Raw genomic sequence first — 23,831 nt, forward strand, 5'->3', positions numbered from 1 at the left:
AATGCTCATGAGCTGTCAGTCTCAAGTCTTAATTACAGGTACAGCACACTTTCTGCTCTGAATCTCATGGACTCCCACATACCAAAGGTCTGTGGGAACATGTGGCTCAGGTTATATAACACTATAAATGGAACTTTATGTATTATATGACTTTCCTGGTGTTGAATATTTTATAATACTTTTACAATTAGTTGATGATCAAAATATAATTATACAGATCATGTGATTTGTTGTAAAAGGGGGAATGATTTTGTGTATGTGTTGGTGTGCTGGTAACATGGTTTGAACTTACATTCACTTGGCCTCACATTCACTTGGCTTGCTTGGCTGACACTCTACCACTTGAGCCATACCCCCACGCTAACCTTCTGCTGGTTATTTTGAAGATGCCAACTCCAGCCTGGCATTGAATTATGATCCTCCAGATTGCAGACTCCTCCTGAGTGGCTAAGATCACCAGCATAGGTCACCAGTGCCTGGCTGGAAGCAACTTTTTAAATCATAAATGTTCAAAGGTTAGGAAAATAATATGAATAAAACTTACAAAGAACATACTCCTGAGAAGAGGTACGTTAACCATGCAGTGAGCTTCAGTTTTGTTTAGAATCCAAGGCCAAAAGTAGGATAGAAGCAGGCCTCTGAGGATGTAAAGTTGAGGCCATCTATTTTTTATTTTTTGTCGGTCATGGGGCTTGAAGTCTGGTCCTGGGCACTGTCCCTCAGCTCTTCAGCTCAAGGAGAGTGCTTTACCACTCGAGCCACAGCACCACTTCCAGTTTTTGAGTGGTTATTGGAGATAAGAGTCTCATAGAGTTTCCTGCCTGGGCTGGCTTTGAACTACGATCCTCACATCTCAGCCTCCTGAGTAGCTAGGATTATAGGCATGAGCCACTGCCACCTGGCTGAGGCTATCTTTCTTAAAAGGTCCTCAGGAGATATGGTTGACACACACAGCAGATTCCCCAATCACATACAAGATCTCTGGATATACACAAGCACCTACACATGAGCTGGCTTCAAAGAACTCAAAGACCAGTCATAGCCTAAGCCTTCAGTCTGTCTGGTCAAGTCTTAGGTTCATGTACATTTTGGAGTCCAATAGTTGAAGCTCACAAAACCCAAGTGCAAAGATAAAATGTTTAGTAATTTCAACATAGTAGTAGGAAATCATTAGACCAAGTTCAGTGACCTTCTTCTGAGTGGGAGAATCTTCTCGCCAATCCCTGAAGCCAGGTCAGATATATGTAATATATCACCAGGTCATAGCTACATAATATCTAATATCCAATATATATTATATACATAACACACACACACACACACACACACACACACACACACACACACACACACACACACACACATATGGAAAAAACTCTTAATCTTAAAAGTACAACCTAGAAGGCTGGGAATGTGGCTCAGTGGTAGAGTGACTGTCTTGCATGTATGAAGCCCTGGATTCGTTTCCTTAGTACCATGTACACAGAAAAAGCCAGAAGTGGCACTGTGGCTCAAGTGGTAGAGTGCTAGCCTTGAACAAAAAGAAGCTTAGGGACAGTGTCCAGCCCCAGAGCTCAAGCCCTAGAACTAACAAAAAAAAGTACAGCCTAGAAAAGAAGAACCTTATTTATATATTTAAATTATAACTATTTTACTAGATTTTTAGCTAGTTTGAGAATCAATAGGAACAATAAGTGAACTCGTTTTGAGAAGTTTTTATCAGATGGGTTTCAAAGATCTGTTTGTGTGTACTCTGGGCTTTATGTTCTGCAGGTGCTTAACCTTGTTTTTACTTCAATTACCCAGCTAGACCCCGTGGAGCTATTAACTGGATGGAAAAGCTTACAACTTACTGTGTCTACTCCTTTTTCTTTGAATATTTAGCATTTAGAATAACATACAAATAAATCTGGGGACAAGAAGAAAACTGTGAGAGACTTGTATTGATTTCCTCTTTGGGAAAAACAGTAAATATATATATATATATATTTTTTTATCTGCCAGTTTTGGAGGAATAGTCTTGTTTAAAGCCTGTTAATAATGACCTTCTCTGGGCTGAGAATGTAGTCAGTTGCATCCAGCCACTGTGGACAGGGCGGAGCTAAAAATCTCCTTAAGTGGACCCACTAAGCAAGCTATCTAAAGAAAAAAAATGATACTAGTGTGTCTGTCTATATTCTAAGAAATCAGTAGACAAAATTAGGTGGATGACAGGAGACACTAGGACCTCAGGCTGGGTGGTAAAGTTCTTGCCTAGAAGGTAGGAGGCCCTGAATTCAAATTCTAGTAACAAAAAAAAAAAAAACCCACAATGGTTTATGGCCTCTACTGAATGTTTAATTCTTAAGAACAGTTGAGCTAAGTTAGAGCTAGTGGTAAGTGGATGGTATAGACAGTAACAAGTAAAATGGTTATATAAGGATATACTGAAAAGCAGATCTTAGCAGCATGTCAGAGACTCATGCCTATATTCTAGCTGCTCAGGCTGAGATCTGAGGATTGCAGTTCAAAGCCAGCCCAGGCAGGAAAGTCTATGAGATTCTTATTTCCAATTAACACCAGTGGAAATGGAGCTGTAGTCCAAGTAGTAGAGTGATAGCCTTGAGCAAAAATGCTCAAGGTCTAGCCCTGTGTTCAAACCCAGAACACACACACACACACACACACACACACACACAGACTGAATAGTTAATTACCATGGCTTTTTTTTTTTTTTGGTCAGTTGTGGGGCCTGAACTCAGGGCCTGGGCACTGTCCCTCAGCTTTTCTGCTCAAGGCTAGCCACTACCACTTGAGCCACAGCACCCTTTTCAGCTTTTTCTGCTTAGGTGGTACAGAGGAATCGAACCCAGGGCCTCATGAATGCAAGGCAAGCACTCCACCACTGAGCCACCTTCCCAGCCCAATTACCTTGGTTTTTAACAACGAAAGTAAAACATTTAGTCCATGGACAAAGATAGTGTTATGACTTTACATTCAAGGATATACAATTTTTCTTATTAGCTTAAGTAATATGCACATAAATTTCTGATCTAGAATTTGTACTGAAGTGTTAAATATGTTAATGTTATTATATTATAATTAACACATTCAGTCTATTAATGCATTATCTGAATAACTGAATAAGAGGCAATACCTTCATTTATTTAAAGTTTTGTTTCCTGATATGTTTAGGTTGACTCTAACTAGATTTAACATAAATAGTATTAGTAGCCATGTTTTATTGAACGTCTCCATCAGAGGCATTTTGTGAACATTATTTTATTTGCTTCTTCATTATTAATGAAAGAAGGAGAGATGCTGTTAGCAGATGAAATACTTGGATTCATAGGAGTTACATGTCTTAGAATCTACTAGGACCATATACTAGGGAGTGGCGAGTCTAGGCCTATGAAGCCCATTTTCTTTGCTTTACGTGGATTCATACTCTCTCCTTACATCAGTTTTACATGTGGTTCACTTCAGTTTATTGGGGCAAAATGGTGGACAAGAACCATCCCATAATCATATGTTTTATATTAAGATATCACATATTATTATCTCATAATCATATATATATATATACACATACATATATACTCCTAGGTACATTCAGTGCTGTGGATTGAACCCAGGGCATTCTGCTTGCTAAGCAGGTACTCTACCACTTGAGGCATGTCCTCTTTTTCCACTAGCTTTTTTCAAAGCAGGGTCTTACTTTCTGCCCAGGCATCATGGGTTGTGATCCTCTTAGGCTTCTCTGTATCACTGGGGATGACAGGCATGCTCCCACTGCACCCTGCCATTGGTCGAGACAGTTTTCTGAAGTTCTTTTTGCCTGGGCTCACCTTGAACCAAGATGTCTGCCTCCTAACTGCCTAGGATTACAGGCTTGAACCCTTGTTCCTAGTTTACAAATATGTTTTATGTTCTTTAAAGAAACTAAAGTTAGAAATCATACTCACCTGGGTGTGGCTTATGTGAGGACAATGCAGACCCGCTAGAAGATGTATACTTCAAAGTAGAGACTTGACTTTCCTGCAAACATTGACAATGAATATACAGTTGTTCCTCAGTATCCAGGAGGACTGGTTCCTAGGGACCTCCCTCCATGGACACCCCAATTCATAATTCTCTCATATAAAATGGCAAAATGTTTGCATATAATCTATACCTATGTACTTAAAAGTTAGAGTATACATAATACCTGAATTCAATGTAAAATTCATGCATAGTCATTGTAACACTGAATTATCTAAAGAATAATGACATGAAAAAGTCAATTTTCAGCACAAATGAACAATTCTGATTATTTTATATCCAAAGTTGGCTGATTCTCTGCATGCAAAAGCCATTGATTAAAGAGGCTGACCACAAAATACATGTTAACAGACTATATTTGATTTTTCTTGATTTTTTTTCCTTTCAACTAATGGATAAATTGGTTCAATCTCATTAAAGATGACTGTTTCCACTGTATGCTGTTGATAATTTACATACATTAAAACTGACAACACACACTTGTATTTTTGGAGCTATGTTTTAAATCTGTATGCAGAAAGCATGCAGGAGTCTGAGATTTCATTTCTAATATGTTTTGTAAAGAGTGAACTGTGTCTTACATTATTCTTTGAAATGATTGTCAGTGACCAAAATATACAAGCACAGAGATCAATATGCACCTTTCACGAGCTGTGACTAAAGAAGTCACTGAAACTTTTGCATCCCACAAAATACTAAGAAATGTTGATTTAGGAGATCTAATTTCTTCTGTGTCAAAGAAATACTTCCTTATTTACAGAAGTCAAGATATGGAATTAACCTAATGGACTGATAGATAAAGAAAATGTGAAAGACTGCTCAGCTGTAAACTAAAAGAAGACCTACCATTTGTGACTCATGGATGAGCTTTGGAGACATTATGTTAAGAGAAATAAGCCAAGCATAGAGAAAGCAACTTCATGCTCACATGTACTTATGGATCTAAAAAGTTACACTCAGAAGTAGAGAGTAGAATGGAGTTCTATAGAAACCACCATTGAGTGTAGAGAGATACTTTTGGGTTAGGAGAGATACTGGTAAAAAGATACAAAATTTCAACTGGAACAATATATTTAGGATGTGTATTACAACCTGCCAACAATAAATAACAATGCACCGAATACTTGAAAATTCAGAGATTTTAAGTATTCTTACCATAAAATATATGCTGAGATAATGCATTTTAGTTTGCTAGTCATTCCAAAATGCATACAGAATTCAAAACATCAATGCTGAACAACATAAAAACAAATCTTATTTGTCCGTTACATTTTAAAAATGAAGACTAGAAGAAAAATGCTTCTTTCATTTATAATTGTAGAATAGAGGGTGCTGTGGAAATGTCCATCAGCCCTCAAGGGCGCATGTCAGAGGGGTTACGGGAGAATGTTAAAGGTGTCTGTGATCTGTGTTGTACATTGCAGAGAATATTCTGTCTGGAATATTACACACAAGGATTGTAGATAACAAAATCCTACCTCTGATTTTTCTGGTGAAGTAACTAGGTAAAATTATAACCTTTTACTCCACCCCTTCTGCCTTTATCTCCAGGAATCAAGAGTGTGTTTTTTGAGCATGTGCATGGTATTCTTTCCCTTCCCAACCTTTCTTCCACATCTCCTGTATCTCTAACTCCCTTCCTGCCGCTGTGAATTCGAAAGAACCCAGAGAGCTCCAGGCTTTCCTGAAAAAAGAAAAGAAAGAAAAAAAAAACAAGAATATTCTCAAAATTACATGAACTTGGTAAAATTAATTCTGTAAAATTAAACTTTGAAATGTGCTGCTCTTTACTAAAACAGGAAACAAAATTCAAGAGAACTCTTGAAATCTAATATTTCATTTATTTCAGGGGCAATGCTCTTACCATAGATGTTCTGAGTAGTTTTTCTAATTAACCAGCACTTTTTCCCCCCGCATTCAATATTTTATTGATGTGTTTCAAGCCACATTAGCAACTCAATATTCACTGTAAGAATATCATATATCAATTTAATTGCTATATGAATGTCATTAATAAGCCGAAATTAACATCATTTACACATAATGAAAAGCTCTCCTCAAAAGAGGAATAAGAATGTCAACCGTCAATAGGACAAAACTATCTTCAAACATCGAGATAATGAGGTACGGGTTAAGTCTGGGTTACATTTGTGCACTGAAGTCACAACCTTTCTACGTCTGTGTTTCCAAAAGCATGAGGTTTTGGACAAGCAGGCTCAGGAAGCTCTCCAGCCGCTCCCTGGATCTGTAGGCGATGAGTCCTCCCTTGTTGGCCCAGCGATCTACCCCAACAGCACCTTCATTTTCCACGTGGTACAGCAACTGTGGCAACTCCAGCCCTGTTTCTGGATTTCTTTCCAGGCATTCTTTCATGTCCACGATTCCCCCACCCATGGCCCTCAGGATGGCGTGAGCTGCACAAGAGTCCCACTTGAATGTCGTGTCTTCTGAAAAGATGTAAATGTCAACAAGGCCTTGGACGACACAGAGGCTTTTGTAGCCGGCCCCAGCCGCCCGGAATATGCCATCTCCGCATACACGTGACAGTGCGGCTTTGATGGTCTCCTTCTCACTTGTACTAATGACTGCTGAGAAAGGCTGGGTGGATTCTCCCTCCGAGCTGGCCTCGGCTGTCTGCGCTTCCGTGCCATTTCTTTTTGAGAGGGTGAGCTGAAGGGAATGGATGTTGGTCCCCAGGTAAGAAAGGCCCCAGTAGCATTGTCCTTTCCAGCTGCAAAAAAATACTTCCACCAGTGAATTGATTGTCACATTTGCTTTTTATTTATGCAGCTGCTTTCAAGCTTCATATAGCACACACACACACACACACACACACACACACACAATTCATCATAACCATAATGAATTGTAATGTTTCTATTCCTAGAAGTAGTTAACAAGTAGATAACTTTGCATTTTCACACACAGATGAATTTTAATTTTGAAGAGTTCCTATATGCAAACAGCTGTGCTGTTGCAGAGAGGAATTCCTCCAGTGTTGTTGCGATTATCCTGTCAATAGAGGGCAACACTAAAATATTTATGGGACTTCTGGCCTCCGGAAACATTGCAAAATGGATGCTTTTGGCATTTAAGTTTTAAAAGGGGAAAAGATGAATAGATAAATCAATCCTCAAATCTCTTAAAATACTTGCAGGACTAAGGATTGAATCCAAGTACTCAAGGACTATATCCTAAGGGCCCTGGCCTTATTTGTTTATTTATTTAAAAAATTATTTTTGTCAAATTCTCCCTCATTTTGCACAGAATGGTCCCAAACTTGAGATCGTGCCATCTCTACCTCCTGACTAACTGGTATTACAGACTTGTGCCATCAGGCCTGGCTTCTCATAAGTTTTGTCCCAAGTTTGTCATCATTTGATCATCTTTTTTTTCTTATTCACTAGATCCAATTTTGCTTCTAACACTAAACAAGATTTACTCATAATGTTGTTACTTTCAACAGCACAATAATATCTTTCATTCTTCAATGTTGAACTTTTCCTCTATGTTGAGTAAATTGTTCTATGTGCAGGAATGAGGAAAAAAGCTTAGAGAAAGTAAACACTTGATTGGGCACACCCAGCTCATAAGTGATAGAGGCTGCACTCACGTTCTGGAAGTCTCACTCCAGAGACTAGGCCATGACTATGTCCATGTACTATCTCAATGTTTTTAACTTATTAATGACTTTCTTTAAAAATTGAGACAGAGTCTGGCTATGTGCCCAGTCTAGTCTTGAACTCATGCGCCTTTCTGCCTATGCCATACTAGTGCTATGATTATAGGCAAACACCACCATGCTTGGCTTAAATGATGCTTTAAAGATAATTAAAATACAGTTTTTATTTGAAAATAAGTAGGGATAGAGGAGCAATATCATGCATTTATGACTAATAAGAAAAACTGTTCTCACCTGAAGCAACCCAAAGTTCAATACAATATCTAGACCCATATAAATAGAGAACTATAAACTGTTCTCACCTGAAGCAACCCAAAGTTCAATACAATATCTAGACCCATATAACTAGAGAACTATGACATATTTTGATAAAAAAAAAAAAAACTGAAGGTGCTGTTTTTACTCAGACTCTGCTTTTCCCTGGAGTCAACCCCTCACCATGAACCATGAGTGACAGCTGAACTGTGGCCATCCTCCATGCAGGCAGGAAGGCAGAGGGCAGAATTGGAAGTGATACAAACAGTGCTTATAAGAAGAGGTCCTCAGGTTTCAATCCTAGCCCTACCTATCAATACCTATCAATCCTTTTATAGGATAAAACACATTTTGTTTTGAGTTTCTTTTAAAGTTGTACAAAAATTTAACACTACAGTGATTACAGCTATCTTTAAAATATATTTAGGGCCAGTATTAACACCATTCTATTCATTTGGGTTTAAGTGTACTCTGGAAACAGGGAACAAAATTCGCTACATCACATATATAAATCCATGGTTTCTTCAAACAAAGTTTCTTTTAAAATTTCTACCAACATGCAGCTGGCCCTAAATAAAAATTTGCTAAATCTAGGACAGAAAACAACTTCACTGCAGCCTTTTTGTGGGAACAGCCCAATGATTCCAAGAATGGGAATGCTACCTAGGTGACAATCCTGACAAAAGAAAAGCTGAGGTCACAAATCCTAAAAAGAAAAGGCCATCTTATATCAGAAATGTTCGTGTTTTACCTGTGAGTATTCAGGTCTTGTGACACAAAGGGTTGATTGATGACTCCCATCAATGGCACCCCTGTTTGCATGTTATATGCACCAATTAAAATGGTAACACACTGAAGTCCACTGGGAAAAATTCCATGGTTGGACTTTATATCAGCAGCACCTTTAATATATTGATAAGTTGAATCTGAAAGGTGAAGTAGATGTGTTAGGTTTCATGGAAGGGGTATTCGCCGTCAGAAGATAATAGTGAACACATCCACAATGGACCCCAGGTTTCTGCAGGTATATATTTCCAAAGAGACCACCATTAAGGAAAAACTCAAAGCGCTGAGTTCAGTAATGTACTGAGGATGCTTGATTCATTTTTCTCATAATGACAGTGAAGATATGCCAACTTTCAACAATCTAAAATCTTCACGTTATCACTTAAATTAACTATATTAACTTTGCCCTTGCTTTTAACCACTTGCTTTTCAGGGGGCAAAGAAACACACTTAGATTATACAATGAAACACAGTGGAGGACAATATGGGACTGAGAGCTTGTCTGCATCAACTGAGCTGCAAAATGGTGCACAGAAATTAAATTTTTTTGTTTTTGAAATTTCTAAAAGTATTTTTTTAAATGTGGGTTGTCAAAACCACATGTAGTAAAGGTGGACGACCAAGGATAGTTTACTGTAGAAACTGTCCTATCTAACTTCTTCCTTCTATGAATTTAGTAACCAATCAGAGTTTGCCTTGTGTGTCCACTGTATTGAATTGATACTTTATTGGCATTTTCAATCTTAAGTTGCTTATGTTTCATTTTCTTAAGAACTCTTTAGTTTTTGTGTAACCCTGGCTGACCTCAAACTCTTGATCCTACTATCTCAACCTCTAGAGTGCTGGTACTACAGATGTGTATCACTATACTCAACTTGTATAAGAACTCTTAAAGGGAGATGATATGGCTATAATTATGTGGCACATAGCGTAGTACCTCACATATAACATTTTTATAACATTGACATATTTACCATTGACATATCAAGAGCATTTTGAAGCTAACAACTCAGGATAACCATTGGGATTATTTTAGAACTGTTACTCATCAGAAAACTAGTAAAATGTGAGATGGTGAAGCCTCCTTTGAGAAATCTGCTAGGTAAAATTATCTATTTCCATCATAATACTTTGGTTCCTCAAGTTACAAGAAAATGAAATTGGCATAAAAAGGAAGAAACTATTGGTGTTCCTGTGAAAGAGGCTAAAGACCTTTCCCATTAAGAAATAAAGACGCCAGCAGCTGACCGCCAACAACCAGTTAAGGATGCACCTCTTTGGCAAAAGTCTAGAGATTGAAATAACAGAATCAATTCCAGATGGAATCTGGAAGCAAGAGGTTCCTGTCCCTCAGAAATCATAACAGAGACCAACTTATCTTGAAGTGATAAAAGAATCTGGGACAGATTCTTAAATATCCATATATAATCTATTAGTTGAGTGTTAGGCAATTCCCTTAAGGCTAAACCCATTTCCATAACATTGTGTTTATGTGCTTTTGCTTGGAAGGGAAGGGTAGAAGAGTTTGCAGGCTCAGTACAATGAATGGCTCAGCTGTTAGGTGAAATATGCCAGGGAAGTAGGAAAGAAAAAAAAAGAAGTAACATATTTCTTTGAATGAATACCAATAGTGTTATATTAACAGCATCATTGAGGACATCTACCCTTTTAAGCAATGAGCTATTGGTTATGGTTCTGTCACAATAAGGAAAAAATATTAGTAAGTTTTACATAGCCTCACAAACTGCTCATGAGACACATTCAGCTGCGTTTTGCATTTTTGCATTTTGTGTTTGGACATTGGCTTGTTTGGTCAAGTTACTAGCCCATAGTTAAAAACCGAGAGCTCTCATTTAAAAACCTGGATTTTAGTATCTTTAAAACAAAACCCTGAAGATATTATCTGTGACTATATGGCAGTAAACAATCAGTTGGAGCTGACTGCTCTGTAAGTGGCATATCAATTGGTCCTTATCACTTCATATTCTTATTTATTTGTCCCTGAAATCTTCTATAGATGAGTTGTTTATTTATGTGGATGCTTATACACACATAGCTGTAACATGTATGTGTATGAACACATATCTATAAAGATACATCTTACATCTCAACCCTTCATTTATCTTTGTTCTTATGGTACTAGGATTGAACTTGGGGCTACAATTGCAGGATAACTGTTTATTCAATTTAGCTCTGTCCATGGTCCTTTGCTTTTAATCTTTCAGAGTCTCATGCTTTTGCCCTAGCTGGTCTCTAACAGCCATTTTCCTACCTATATTTCTATAGTTCATAATTTTTAATATTTATGGCTCCCCTACAAAAGATTGTGAACATGAACACATAAGCAAAAAGCAAACAGAGCCAACTTATTACCGTGTACTTACCTATGGGATCCACCCAAATTCCCAAAATGTCCTGTGGAATGTTGATGTCTATGGAATCTAGTGTTGGATCTTTAAAGGCAACATCCTGATGAACAACCTTGGCTAGTGCTTCAGATGCCAACCTGTTGCCATTAAGGACTTTGCAAAGAAGTGTTGCTGTTTCTAATTCTGTTGAACAAAGTTCCACAGTAATTGTTTCCCCTACAGTAGAGACAAAATAAAACCATTATATTTCAGGAGTTGCAGTGGAAAAAGACCAGGAGGGAGGAGGAATCCATAAAAGGCATGCACTTATGTTAGTTGAAGGCAATATTTTCTTACCAGTGGTTTCTAAAGCTGGCTAACTGCCAGCATCACGGGAGAAGCTTCACAAGGCCACCGATGTTTGGTGGTCTCATGGAATCACAATAGAGAAGGCCAGTTCTAGGAATCAAATACCTGCTTCCCCCCACATCCACTCCAAAAAAAGGCTATACGGACTTAACTTTGTATATAATTTAAGGGAACCCAGAGACCAATTACAAACATCCTAAATCTTGTATTCATTTTTGCTTTTTGATTTCCACTGTACATTGGTCACCTTGTCCATGTCTGAGTATGTTCTTGAAAACAGGGCTTTTTATCAACACACTAAAGTGCTTCTACCTTCATCCAAGATACAACTTTTCACTAAAAATTATGCATGTTCAGTAATATTTTTTAAATGTAATAAAACTGTGTGACTCAACATGATACACATAGAAACAGCCCTCTTCTGGAAGCAGGATGTGAGCAAAGCTGCTTCTCCAAATGAAAACAGTTACCAAGTCCAGGTGTTTTGCCATCACTTTAAACATGTGTCTCAGAGTGCTCAGTTCATTTGGCTTTCAGCCTCCAATAGATGGCAGAGAAGAGGCTGGTAAATATAGACAAATCGACATTAACAAGAAGTGACAGCAATGGATGGTTAGGTACTCTAAAAACTAAGAAACCATGATAATTTGGGGCCTTTTAGATACCTAGACCTATGTTCCCAGCCTGTCAGTTCCAGGGAATGGCAGCATATGCACTTGGGAGTTTATTAGAAATTTAGAACCTCAGGCTTGGCCCCACTCTGACCAACTGACTTATAACAAGAGCCTTAGATGATGGTTTGATCAGTAAAGTTTATGAAGCACAGTATGAAGCCATGACTATAATGACACTAGATTTTATGTGTTTATGGTATGTGCATGGGGTGTCAAATTCAGGGCTTCACATATGCTAGGTAAGCACTCTGTCACAGAGTTACATCCCCAGATACAGGGATACTCTGAACCAGTAAGAAATAGTCACTTCAATTTGTGTAAGCTGAATTCAAACAAAAGTAAAATGTTAAAGTTGGGGAAGCATAATGTTAATAACTGCACATATAGAGTACTGCTTTGGGCTTACTTAAAGTCATGGGATTGTACAAAGAATTCATCATACATATCACTCCTTTGCTTAAAATTGGCTAGTGAGTTCCTGTCTCCAAACTCCTGCTCATGACTTTGTTCAGTCTGCCCTTACATCTCAAACATGGTCTCTTCCCTTTGCCTTTTCCTTTCTCTACACTTTCAATAACAGGAAAATGGATGTGGGATGCCTTTTTAGCCACATATTTCCAGATAATGAAGTATTAAAATATCCATTGGTGAAGTGGTCAAACAGAGGGTTTTAAATGAGAATTTCTTTTGAGTTAATCACAGGAGTTATTTTTAACCTTGTGAAGTTTAAATCAGATTCTCTTCTTCACAAGTGTCATAGAACGAAGTCCATCTTAATATGTAGCCTGTGAAAGAGACTTAAAAGCTCAGAGATAAGCCGGGCACCGGTGGCTCATGCCTGTAATCCTAGCTACTCAGGAGGCTGAGATCTGAGGATCACAGTTCAAAAGCCAGCCCAAGCAAGAAAGTCCGTGAAATTCTTATCTCCAATAAACTACGAGAAAACTGGAAATGGCATTGTAGCTCAAGTGGTAGAGCACTAGCCTTGAGCTAGAAATTAGTTATTCTTGTAAATGTGATCTTTGTCACATGATTGGTGCTTAAGGCCCACTCTTATAAGTTTTCTACCACTATATATAAACATCCCCCTCCCCAATTAATATAAATTATTTGTCTGGAAGAAAAACAAACAGAAATTGTGATATGTTCCCCTAAAATATCAGAGAATATGGATATCAACAGGAAACCAACTTCAAGCAGACTAAAAACCTGATATAAGGTCATAGTGATGTGCATACCTGTATCTCAGTTATTCTGGGGGATGGGGTGGGAGGATAACTTGAGCCTAAGACTTAAAAAGCAGCCTGGGTAACACACTGATACTCCATATCACACAGAAACCTTGGTACTGAAAGGAAGTTTTCAGTTGGTTCAAGTATAGGTTCTGAGATCCACAGAAGTGATGAGGTGATTGGCTCTAGATGACACAGTATTTTCAACACCACAACTCCTCTACATTTATAGCCATGCCCATAGGGACTACAAGGCACCCACAAATTGGCATAAATCTAGGGCCTAAAATTGCCTGGAAAATTGTGTAGATGCACACAGATTCATCTTAGAAAGACATACAATAACCTACATTACGGGGCTGGGAAGGTGGCTCAGTGGCAGAGCACTTGCCTTGCATGCATGAGGCCCTGGGTTCGATTCCTCAGCACCACATAAGCAAAAAGAAAAAAGCTGGAAGTGGCGCTGTGGCTCAAGTGGTAGAGTGCTAGTCTTGAGCTGAAGAGCTGAGGGACAGCGCCCAGGTCCAGAGTTCAGGCCCCAGACCAGACCAAAAAAAAATAAAATAAAAAATAACTTACATTACATTCCCAAAAGATCATGACATTTTCCCAAATGTTATCTTTTTTTTTTTTTGTCGGTCATGGGGCTTGAACTCTGGGCCTGGGCGCTGTCCCTGCGCTCTTCAGCTCAAGGCGAGCGCTCTACCACTTGAGCTACAGCGCCACTTCCGGTTTTCTGGTGGTTTATTGGAGATAGGAGTCTCACGGTCTTTTCTGCCCGGGCTGGCTTTGAACCGCGATTCTCAGATCTCAGCCTCCTGAGTGGCTAGGATTACAGGTGTGAGCCACCAGTGCCCGGCTCCCAAATGTTATCTTATAAATGGTTGTACAGGTTTGTATCTAAAATGGTATGTGGATTGGCTAAGAGCCATCTCTTGAACTTAAATGCTAACAACTCTTCTGAGGTAAAGTACAAATGAAGCTTAAAACTCCAATATATTATATTATTTGCACTGAAAGCCTTCCAAACATCCATTTATTTCATGGTGTAAGTTGGAGATGAGAATATCATTAATAATTAGATTACAAAGACACATTAAACTTCTCATACTTACCCAAATCATTAGTAAACTCATTGGATTCTTCTCCAAAAATCCTTTTCCCCAAGCCTGGAAACTGAATGATTCAGAATATGATTTAAAAAAACCAAAACTATAACAACCTTATCCCACAATGTTAAATTTGAACAGATTTGTATTTTACATTTCCAATTAAGTAATACAATTAGAGTTGAAACTCAGAAAATTATAATTCTAGAAAGCAATTCAATGCAAAAAATTATCTTGATTTAGTGCATAATCTTCAAGTAGTTCCCAACTTCTAATCCCCTCTGTAAAGTCCAAATCATAGTAGAGCTCTGATTTCTTTATGTCCTGTCAACCTTCTAAACAGGGCCATAGAACTAGAATATTTGCAAAGGAGATAGTTTTACCATTGCTCTTTAAAAATCACTCTAGTAAGTTAAGTAAATATTATTGATCAAATACCCACTTATACTTGAGACTGGGTAGAAGAGAATAAGAGGATAACATTACATTTTGTCTTAATTTTCAGATAGGTTTCCGCACATACCATTAGCTTTGAAGTTAGAAAGGTGAGATGGAAGAAATAATTAATTCATCAATGTGACTGAATAAATGGAGTTGAGTAAGAATCTTCTCTCTAGTCTCTATATAAGAAATCTCTCAGATTCATTGTGCTTCTGGTCCTCAGTAGTAATTATATTTTTCTCAAGTGTTGATTGTTTTCCCCCAGTCCTGGGTCTTGAACTCTGGGCCTGGGTGCTGACTCTGGGCTTCTTTTGTTCAAGTCTAGCATTCTACCACTTTGAGCCACAGCACCACTTCTGGCTTTTTCTGAGATTAACTAGAGATAAGAGTCTCATGGAGTTTCCTGCCTAGTCTGGATTCAAACTGCAATCCTCAGATCTCAGTCTCCTGAATTACAGGCTGAACCACAGGTATCCAGCTTGAATTATTTTCTAAATAGTGTATTAGTTAATCTTAAACAAACAACAAAAGCCGAAACAGGCAACCATCATCTTGGAAAGAGGCACAGGTTTTAGTTTTTAATTACTGTATGTGTGATGCTTTCAGAGAATAAAAGCCAGAAATCATGAAATACTTTAGCTCAGTCATCTGGAGATGGTCAAAAGCCTTTGTTTTAGATATAACTATTTTTTCCCTCTGCCTTTTGTAAAAGAGAACAAACCAACAGAAGCTGGCAATCAGCCCACTCCTTGAAGGTTAAAACTCAGTTTCAAAGCCTGCTTAAAGACTTGTTTTGAACACCATAGCACAGAAGGCCATTAGATAACCCAAGTAGATAATGTTTAGTTGGTCATCACTTAAAGCATTCACTTTCATGAATGACCACTTACCTAAACTTGTTATAATGTTTTGAGACAAATACTAATGCATAAAAATTAATGTCAATATATATCTAATCCAGTTGCTCAACTATCCTTTTACTCAGTATCTCAACAAATAGGAACAGTTGCCTTAGTAGTTTATTGGCATCACATATTATAGCACATGAAAATAAATAGAATGCAAACATTTCCTGAGCCATTTTATTCTCTTCTCCCTTTAGTCAAGATTTCACTTAAATTCTACAAAGTGGCTCCTGAAAGCTTAAGAACTCCGTAGAAAATTTCAGTATTTTGTAATGCTTTTGCCATAAACTTCTAGCCTCCCATCTTTAAAAAATAGGACATTTTATCAAGTAAAAGGCAATATAATACTGAGAAGCAATTAGACTTGAGAAGTTTGCCTGGATAAGAAACTTGTCCAGATATTTGTTTGTTGTGTAATCTTAGGCAAGTTATTTAAGCTCTCTGTGCCTTCACTTTACCATCTATTGCATATGGAACAATAATTCTTATCTTATGACTACTGTTAACCCTTATAACAATTCCTTACCTTATAAAACTGTTAAAAGGGTTAAATAATATGTTTAAAGTCTTACAATAGTGTATAGTACATGGTAAACATTATTACCATTGCTGCTACGTCTACTTTTGAATACTATTTTCTCCAGTTAGCTCAACGTTCTTAGAATTAATTTTGATGATGTTTTACTAGTAGAATATCTACTTACAAGCTAATAATCAAGGCAAACATTAGACAAAGGATTAAATTCAAATGATGAGACTTAAGCCCTGGTGGTGCATGCCTGTAATCCTAGCTACTCAGGAGGCTGAGAGCTGAGGATCGTGGTTCATAGCCAGCCCAGGCAGCAAAGTCTGTGAGACTTTTATTTCCAATTAACCACCAGAAAACCAGAAGTGGCACCGTGGCTCAAAGTGGCTGCGCGCTACTCTTGAGGGGAAAAAAGCTCTGGGATAGCACCCAGGCCCTGAGTTCAAGCCACATGACTGACAGAAAAAAAAAAAATCTATTATCTGAGCTGGGTGCAATGGGTCAAGTCTGTAATCTCAGGAAGCTGCAATCTGAGGATTGTGGTTCAAAGCCAGCCTGAGCAGAAAGTCCCCAGGAGATCAGGAACAGCACTCAGGCCCTGAATTCAAGCCCCAGGACTGGAAAAACAAAAACAAAAAACAAAAAAAAAAGATGAGACTTAGATACTCTATTAAAGTTTTTAAAAAGGTCACAAAACAGTGAGCCCTTGTTTCTGTGGAAATAAATTATATGACTTTCTCTCTCTCTCTCTGTGACACATACACACACAGAAAGACGTTTTCAGAACACTGAATGAAACATAACTGTGGTTTTATCTAGTAGTAGCATCAGGAGAATCTTTCATTTCACCAGTGTTCTAGAAAATGTACTACTTCCTAAGAGGAAACGCCAACAAATGAAAGGTTCTATAAAGAATGTTTATCTGTAGGTGTTCAAATTCTGTGTGATTCCTACTTTGTTTTTTATAATTCTCTGCAATGAACAATTATAATTACAATTACAATCAAAATAAGGAAGAGCAGGTGTTTACCTGAATCCCAGGGCTCATCCTATTCAGAAGGAGAGTAAAAGCATGCTATGCTATTAGAGAAAGAACTACAGTGGTAAATGTTTTAGTTACCTTGACTGTGACCTTTCTTACCTTGTTCTCCATATTCTGTTTTATAACTTCCTGAACCAGTACATCAGCCAGAGTCTTAAAGTCAACTGTGAACTTCTTGTTCTTTTCTCCATCTTTCTTTTCCTCAATAAGTAGCTGGAAGAGAGCTTCCTGCTGCCTGCATGCCCGGGCAATGTTGGCAGCTTTCTCAGACACACACAGCAGCTCTCGGAGGATCTCTGACATCTCTGAACCTTGCTTGCTACTCAGTGGCAGCTGCTGGAAGTGGTGCCCACTCTCCTTGGGCTGTCAGCTGGAAAAGTACAAGAATGTGAAACAGAAAGCAGTTCAGAGCGTGATGTTAGGGTGACTCTCATGCCACAGCAGCTCATCTGGGCATAACCTGGTCAGCTTGGCTGAACCTGCTCTATGGTTGCTATAGTCACATCCTCAGGATGGCAGAATGTAACTGAACTTTGAAACTTATTTTTAAACATCTTAAAAAACAATAATGGTGGGCTGGGAGGTTGGCTCAGTGGGAGAGTGGTTGCCTCACATGCATGAGGCCCTGGGTTTGATTCCTCAGCACCATATAAGCAGAAAAAAAGCCGGAAGTGGCGCTGTGGCTTAAGTGGTAGGGCGCTAGCCTTGAGCTGGAGAGCTGAGGGACAGAAAGACAAATCTTTGAATAAGAGTCTAGATTTACAGATTCCTAGACAGATGGACAAAGCCAGATTCTTACAATGACTCTAGACCAAAAGTGTTGGCTTTGTAGCCTCTCTTTTACTAGGGCAGAGGGAGAAGTACCAGATCAACTCCGCAAATACTAAGTTAGGGAAGCAAGCACTCTTAGTCTCGCCAGGCATGGAGGCCATTCCTGGGCTACAGCACATGCCAGCTCCCAGCCAACTTCCCCTTTTGCCACTAAAACACTTCTATCTGTGGGATCTTCTTGAAAGTTCAAATAAAATGAAGCAACATGTTGGGAATTGGAAAGTTTTGGCTTCTAGGAATGTCACACATCTGGTGGTGGTGGTGATCATGATGATGATGATGGAACTTGAATTTTTAAAAGGGGGATTAGCTGGGGGAAATCAGCAGAAGAGAGAAAGGACAGGATTCTGAGGGGTAAAGAGGATTAAAGTGCAGTATATCTATCTATCTAGATATAATAAAGCCCACCAAACACTGAAACAAGGGGGAAGGAGGATGCGATAATGGAATCCACGGGTGGGGTGACCTTTTGCAAATACACTGTATGCTGGAATAGAATTATCACGATGAAACCCTCTCATATCACTAAAATGTATGCAAATTCAAAAAGAAGATTATTTTTAAGAATGTCATCTATCATTCATACCTTGATCTATCTATTAGGCCTAGCTTGCAAATAGGACAGAAATACTTCTCACTCTGGGATAGCAAATAAACCTTGAAAACTTGATTAATTCCTTTCTCATGATAAGAATTACTGTGAAGATTATCTGTCCTGTTTTAGTTAGGGAAACTGCAGCTCAGGGAGGTGAAGTAACTCCATCAGGGTTGCACAAGATTAACTGGCAGGGCTCAGGATCAGTCAAACACAGTTATTTGGGCTCTTTATAATCACACTAGTTTCTTTCAAAAAAGAAGTTCCCTGAAAGGGCTGTAGAAGTACAAGAACGAAGATACTGACACAGTAAGAGAGCAAAGTTAAGACATTTTCGCACAAGGTGGATTATATAGTAGCAAAATTAATTTTAAACATTAGTAAAGAAAACTTTGCAAAGGCTCAGTAGCTATGTGCATGTGATCATATAAAATAATATTTAATGAAATGAACAAGAAATGGAAACAAGAAAAGGAAGAACATTATGTAGTCAGCAAATTTGTGGTTTGGGGAGAATATTTAATGAAAAGAAAAATATGTGAATGTTATAATATTAAAAAACTGAGCTATGACTACGTATAGTATAGCAGCATGTAATCAATTTATGTTTATTTAGAGAAGAGAGACAGAAAGAGAAAGAAAGGGAGAAAGAGAAGACAGTGTGCTTCAATAGTAGTTATCACTAAGTAATGGAATGGATGGCATAATTGGACTTAAAAATAATTTTCAAATATTCAATAGTCAATATATAGTACTTTTATAGTAAGAAATGCCATTTAAAATCATCTTAGAACAATTATATATGAAGCTACAGGAATTTCTTAACTCTTCAAGGGAAGTGTCCAAACAAAATACAACTATGGCAAAAACCTTCAGGTAGTAGAGATGATGCAGATAAGATTTAAACAAAATACCTGCCTGTGTCAGTGTTTTATCTTTCAAGAATAAATTATCTTGACTCACTTTGGTTTGATTTGAACCTATATATTAAAAAAAACATAATTGTATTAATAAAAGCTATGACTCTTGGACCTATGAGTTTATAGCACATGTAACATATACTTGCTACAATTATGTATCAATCACACAAAAATGCATACATATTCCATGACACATGTGCTTCAAGACTACAAATTCAATAACAATTATTTTGATTTCTTAGTAAATGTTCTGTAATTATTTAAATGAAGGGGGAATAAACAAACCAATAACACCTACACACTGTTAAAGATGTTAAGGAACTCACTTTGATAATGATCAAGAGAAATATCAAACTAGACAATATTGTCTAGTTGACTGAACTTCATTAAAATCTATTATTTTCTGAAAAGAAGTGTTGTACCAACCACACTGATGAATAAATAACTCCTGGTTTCTGCACCAAGCAGCTATCAGGAATCAGGAGTGGGATTTCTCTGTTTTTGTTTTTGTTTTTGTTTTCCTCAAGACTTATGGCACTGGTTAGAGCTAAGATTCTGGTAGACTTTTCTGTTCCAGCGGTCGTTGAACTTCAATCCTCAGATCTGGGCTTCCTTAGTAGCTAGATTACAGGTATAAGCTATTGGTGCCCAGCTGAATTTCTCTTCCTTGGACCCAGACCTTTTATTTTCTCATAGAGGACCATTCTCTTTCCTCCCCCACTCCCACTCCATCCTCCCTTCCGCCCAGCAGTTGCTGCTTAGCAAGCATAACAACGTGACCAATGAGCCATAGAGAACACATAGTTGACAGGTATACGAATTTTAGAATTCATAATACAATAAGTTTTCAGTTCCAAAGTTCAAACTTAGTCACTCTTCACTCTGGCCTTAGGAATCATTGTCTGATTTTGCCAATCTCCATGCAGAACTGCCCAGTTGAGATTACACTTTCTCCAGCACTCCTAACCAACCAGCACTTTTTTGGGGGAGAAGAAGGGGGTCATGGGGCTTGAACTCTGGGCCTGGGCACTGTCCCTCAGCTCTTTAGCTCAAGGCTAACACCCTATCACCTGAGCCACAGCACCACTTCCAGCTTTTTCTGCTTATGTGGTGCTGAGGAATAGAACCCAGGGCCTCATTCATATGAGGCAAGCACTCTACCACTGAGCCAAATTCCCAGCCTCCAACCAGCACTTATACAGCTATTTCCTTTCCTCCAGATCTCTAGCTTTCTAAACAAACAAACAAACAAACAATATCCCTCCACGGCCTTGTTGCTGGCACAGTATTGTATGCTTGTTCTTCCAGCTACTGCAAAGGCTGAGACAGAATTGCTTGAGCCCAGGAGTTCCAGGAAAAGCAACTTCCTAATTACTTTGCATAGCTGACCTACCATTTTCTGGGTGAACAAGCCACACCACTAATAAGCTGTTTTATCTCTCTCCATCCATCCCCAACTCAGCTCTTTCAGGTAAGAAGGGAGCTCTGAAACAGTCACTCTTACCTGGAATAGTTGAGATAAATCTCTGTGGAGAAATTAGGGACCATATCTAATACAAGATTTCTCCAATTTTACATGGAAATTACGTTTCAGATGATTTTTAAAGTCAATTCACACCTATTATTCACATTCATTGTTACTATGGCCCTCATTTCAGGTTAGCTGGCACCTAATGGCAGATAACTTCGTGGAACCTTATTGGTATGGTTCTGCAACCATTTACTAATGTGCAAAGAAAGGCCAAAGTTACTTTGAAACACAAATCATGCTATGGTTAGAAAGTTATAACATTTACCATAATTTATATCCCTTACTACAGTTTTTCCTTCCCTTCTTTCCTTCCTTCCTTTCTTCCCTTCTTTCCTTCCTTCCTTCCTTTCTTTCCTTTCCTTTCCTTCCTTCCTTCCTTCCTTCCTTCCTTCCTTCCTTCCTTCCTTCCTTCCTTTCTCTTCCTTCCTTCCTCTGTCTTTCCTTCTTTCTTTCTTTCTTTTTTCTTTCTCTTCCTTCCTTCCTTCCTGCCAGGATTTGAACTCAGAGCCTTGTACCTGCTAGGTATTTGATTAGTATTATTAAAGAGTATCCTGAGAACCAGCTGTAACAGAACTACCTGAGGTGCCTACTAACTTGACAGATTCCCAGGCTGTACTCCTGTTTATGGAATCAGAGTCTCTGAGAACACAGCCTAGGAATCCGTATTTTTTTCAGCATTCTGGATGACTCTAAGCACTAAGATTTAATACCTATTTTTCTCCAGGATATTTATTCTATACATATACTAACAATTCAGGGGTGACTAGCTCCTTGTGGCAGGTATCTTAGTAGAACCAATGGATCTGTTATTATTCATGAGAAGAGACACAGTTCAGTTAACAGCAGTGAACTTTTACTAGGTGCTACTACATGTCAGATATCTACTAAGTATTCTGTGTAACTTAGCTCATACACCACTAGGAAGTAGGTACAATTATTTTCACTTTACAGGTGAAGAATCTTAGGTAAAAGAAAATTAAGCAATTTGTCCACATGTCTGGGAGGTAACAGGAGAAGATTCTAGCTCAACTAAGCAGCAGAAACCCAAGTTGTTGATTAGTACTCTAGCCAAGGAAAAGACATATGTCTATATCTCCCTATGTATATCTACATGTATGTGCATATATATGCATATATATATATATATGAAAGAATGTCACTTGTTAAAGTATAGGAAAATAGTTATTGGATAATAATCACAAGCATATCGTCATTTGGCTTGTGCTGTATAGCAAAAAGTAAATACATTTAGTTGGTACCTGTCACCAGTTGAAGTCACTAGCTAATCATGATGATTTCTCTTTTGCCTTCAGAAAAACTTTTTCCTCACTGATTCTCAGATTCACTGCCTAGTGCCCTGCTGGATAGTAAATTTTTGCCCATTGTGTCCACTAATAGATCTTTCTCTCTGATAATCTATCTTTTGTCTTCCTCCCCCCCTTTTGTCTGTCTCTCATCTCTCCTCTCTGTCCATCTCTCTCTCACACACAGAACATAACTTTTATTCATTTCTTTACAACTGTGTCTTCTGGGATACATTTAATTACACATGTGAGAATCTGCACCAGGCCATTCATATTTCTTAGGCTTCCACGATTTCAAAACATTCAGTTTGCACATGACTTTGAAAGTATTTGCCAAAATTTTCAAATATTCCTATTTACAGGGTTTTGATCCAGTGTTTAAGACTTTTCCAGTTAAATTTTTCTACTGTTGGAATTCCTTGATGGCTTCAATTGAATTTTCAGTACTGAAGCTTTCCTACTCTTACTGTGGGCTTTCTCTCCACTAAGCCTGTTCTAGGAAGGTTGTATGCAAAAGCTGCTCTACATTCTTCAGGTAGGTTTTCTTTCCAATGAGTCTGCAATGCTTCTGAAAGGAATTGGAGAACATAGAGTTCCCATGAAATATTAATCTTTAATGTACTTTACACTAAAATGACTGGTCTTTACCAAATGATTTACACTCATAGGACTATTCTCCACTGTGAGTCCTTCCATGCTCATACAAGCTGAAATGTCTGAAGGTTATCCCCCATTGCACGTGTTCCTAGGGTTCTCTCCAGTGTGAGTTCTTCTGTGGAAGCAAATGGAAGTAGAACTCCTGAAGGCTTTCTACAATGTTTACATGAATAGGGTTTCATTGCAGTCTAGAGCCTTTTAGGTATATGATGGGAATTGGAAGTCCAGAAGACTTTCCCACATTGCTTAAATTTCTACTTTTCTTTTGTTAGTATGGAGGCTTGAGCTTGGGGCTTTGCACTTGCTAGGCAGGTACTCTACCACAAGAGCTGGTTGATTTTTGAGATAGGGTCTCACTTTCAGCCTGGGCTGAAATCCCCCTATTGTAAGCTTCCTGTGGTAGTTAGGATAATAAGCATGTATCATCAGGCCAGGTCTTCTCTCAGGTGATAAGTGTGTCTTACAAATTTTCTGCCCTGGTTGGTCTTGAACCATGATCCTCCCAGTATTAGTGTGCCAAACAGCTAGAATTAAAGTCATGAGCCACCAGTGCCTGATTTTTTGACATCTGTGTCTCTTTGGTGACAGCGGTGGGAAGGATGGC

General features: G+C 38.3%; 1 protein-coding gene across 3 annotated transcripts in view; it reads right to left on the bottom strand.

Moving 5' to 3' along the window:
- Positions 1 to 5,930: 5,930 nt before the first annotated feature.
- The window catches only part of Inpp1 (inositol polyphosphate-1-phosphatase), a 28,979-nt gene continuing 11,078 nt past the window's right edge, over positions 5,931 to 23,831 (bottom strand). For all 3 annotated transcript variants that reach the window (XM_042688288.1, XM_042688286.1, XM_042688289.1), the window contains exons 2-6: positions 17,489 to 17,759; positions 14,482 to 14,542; positions 11,128 to 11,328; positions 8,709 to 8,883; positions 5,931 to 6,751 (exon numbers count right to left, since the gene is read on the bottom strand). In XM_042688288.1, the coding sequence (XP_042544222.1) occupies positions 6,193 to 6,751; positions 8,709 to 8,883; positions 11,128 to 11,328; positions 14,482 to 14,542; positions 17,489 to 17,692 (1,200 nt within the window). In that variant the 5' untranslated portion in view covers positions 17,693 to 17,759 and the 3' untranslated portion in view covers positions 5,931 to 6,192. The remainder of the gene's footprint in view (positions 6,752 to 8,708; positions 8,884 to 11,127; positions 11,329 to 14,481; positions 14,543 to 17,488; positions 17,760 to 23,831) is intronic.

This window comes from Dipodomys spectabilis, unplaced genomic scaffold (genome assembly GCF_019054845.1).
Source record: "Dipodomys spectabilis isolate Male_0828 unplaced genomic scaffold, ASM1905484v1 ptg000115l, whole genome shotgun sequence".
NCBI classification, from domain to species: domain Eukaryota; kingdom Metazoa; phylum Chordata; class Mammalia; order Rodentia; family Heteromyidae; genus Dipodomys; species Dipodomys spectabilis.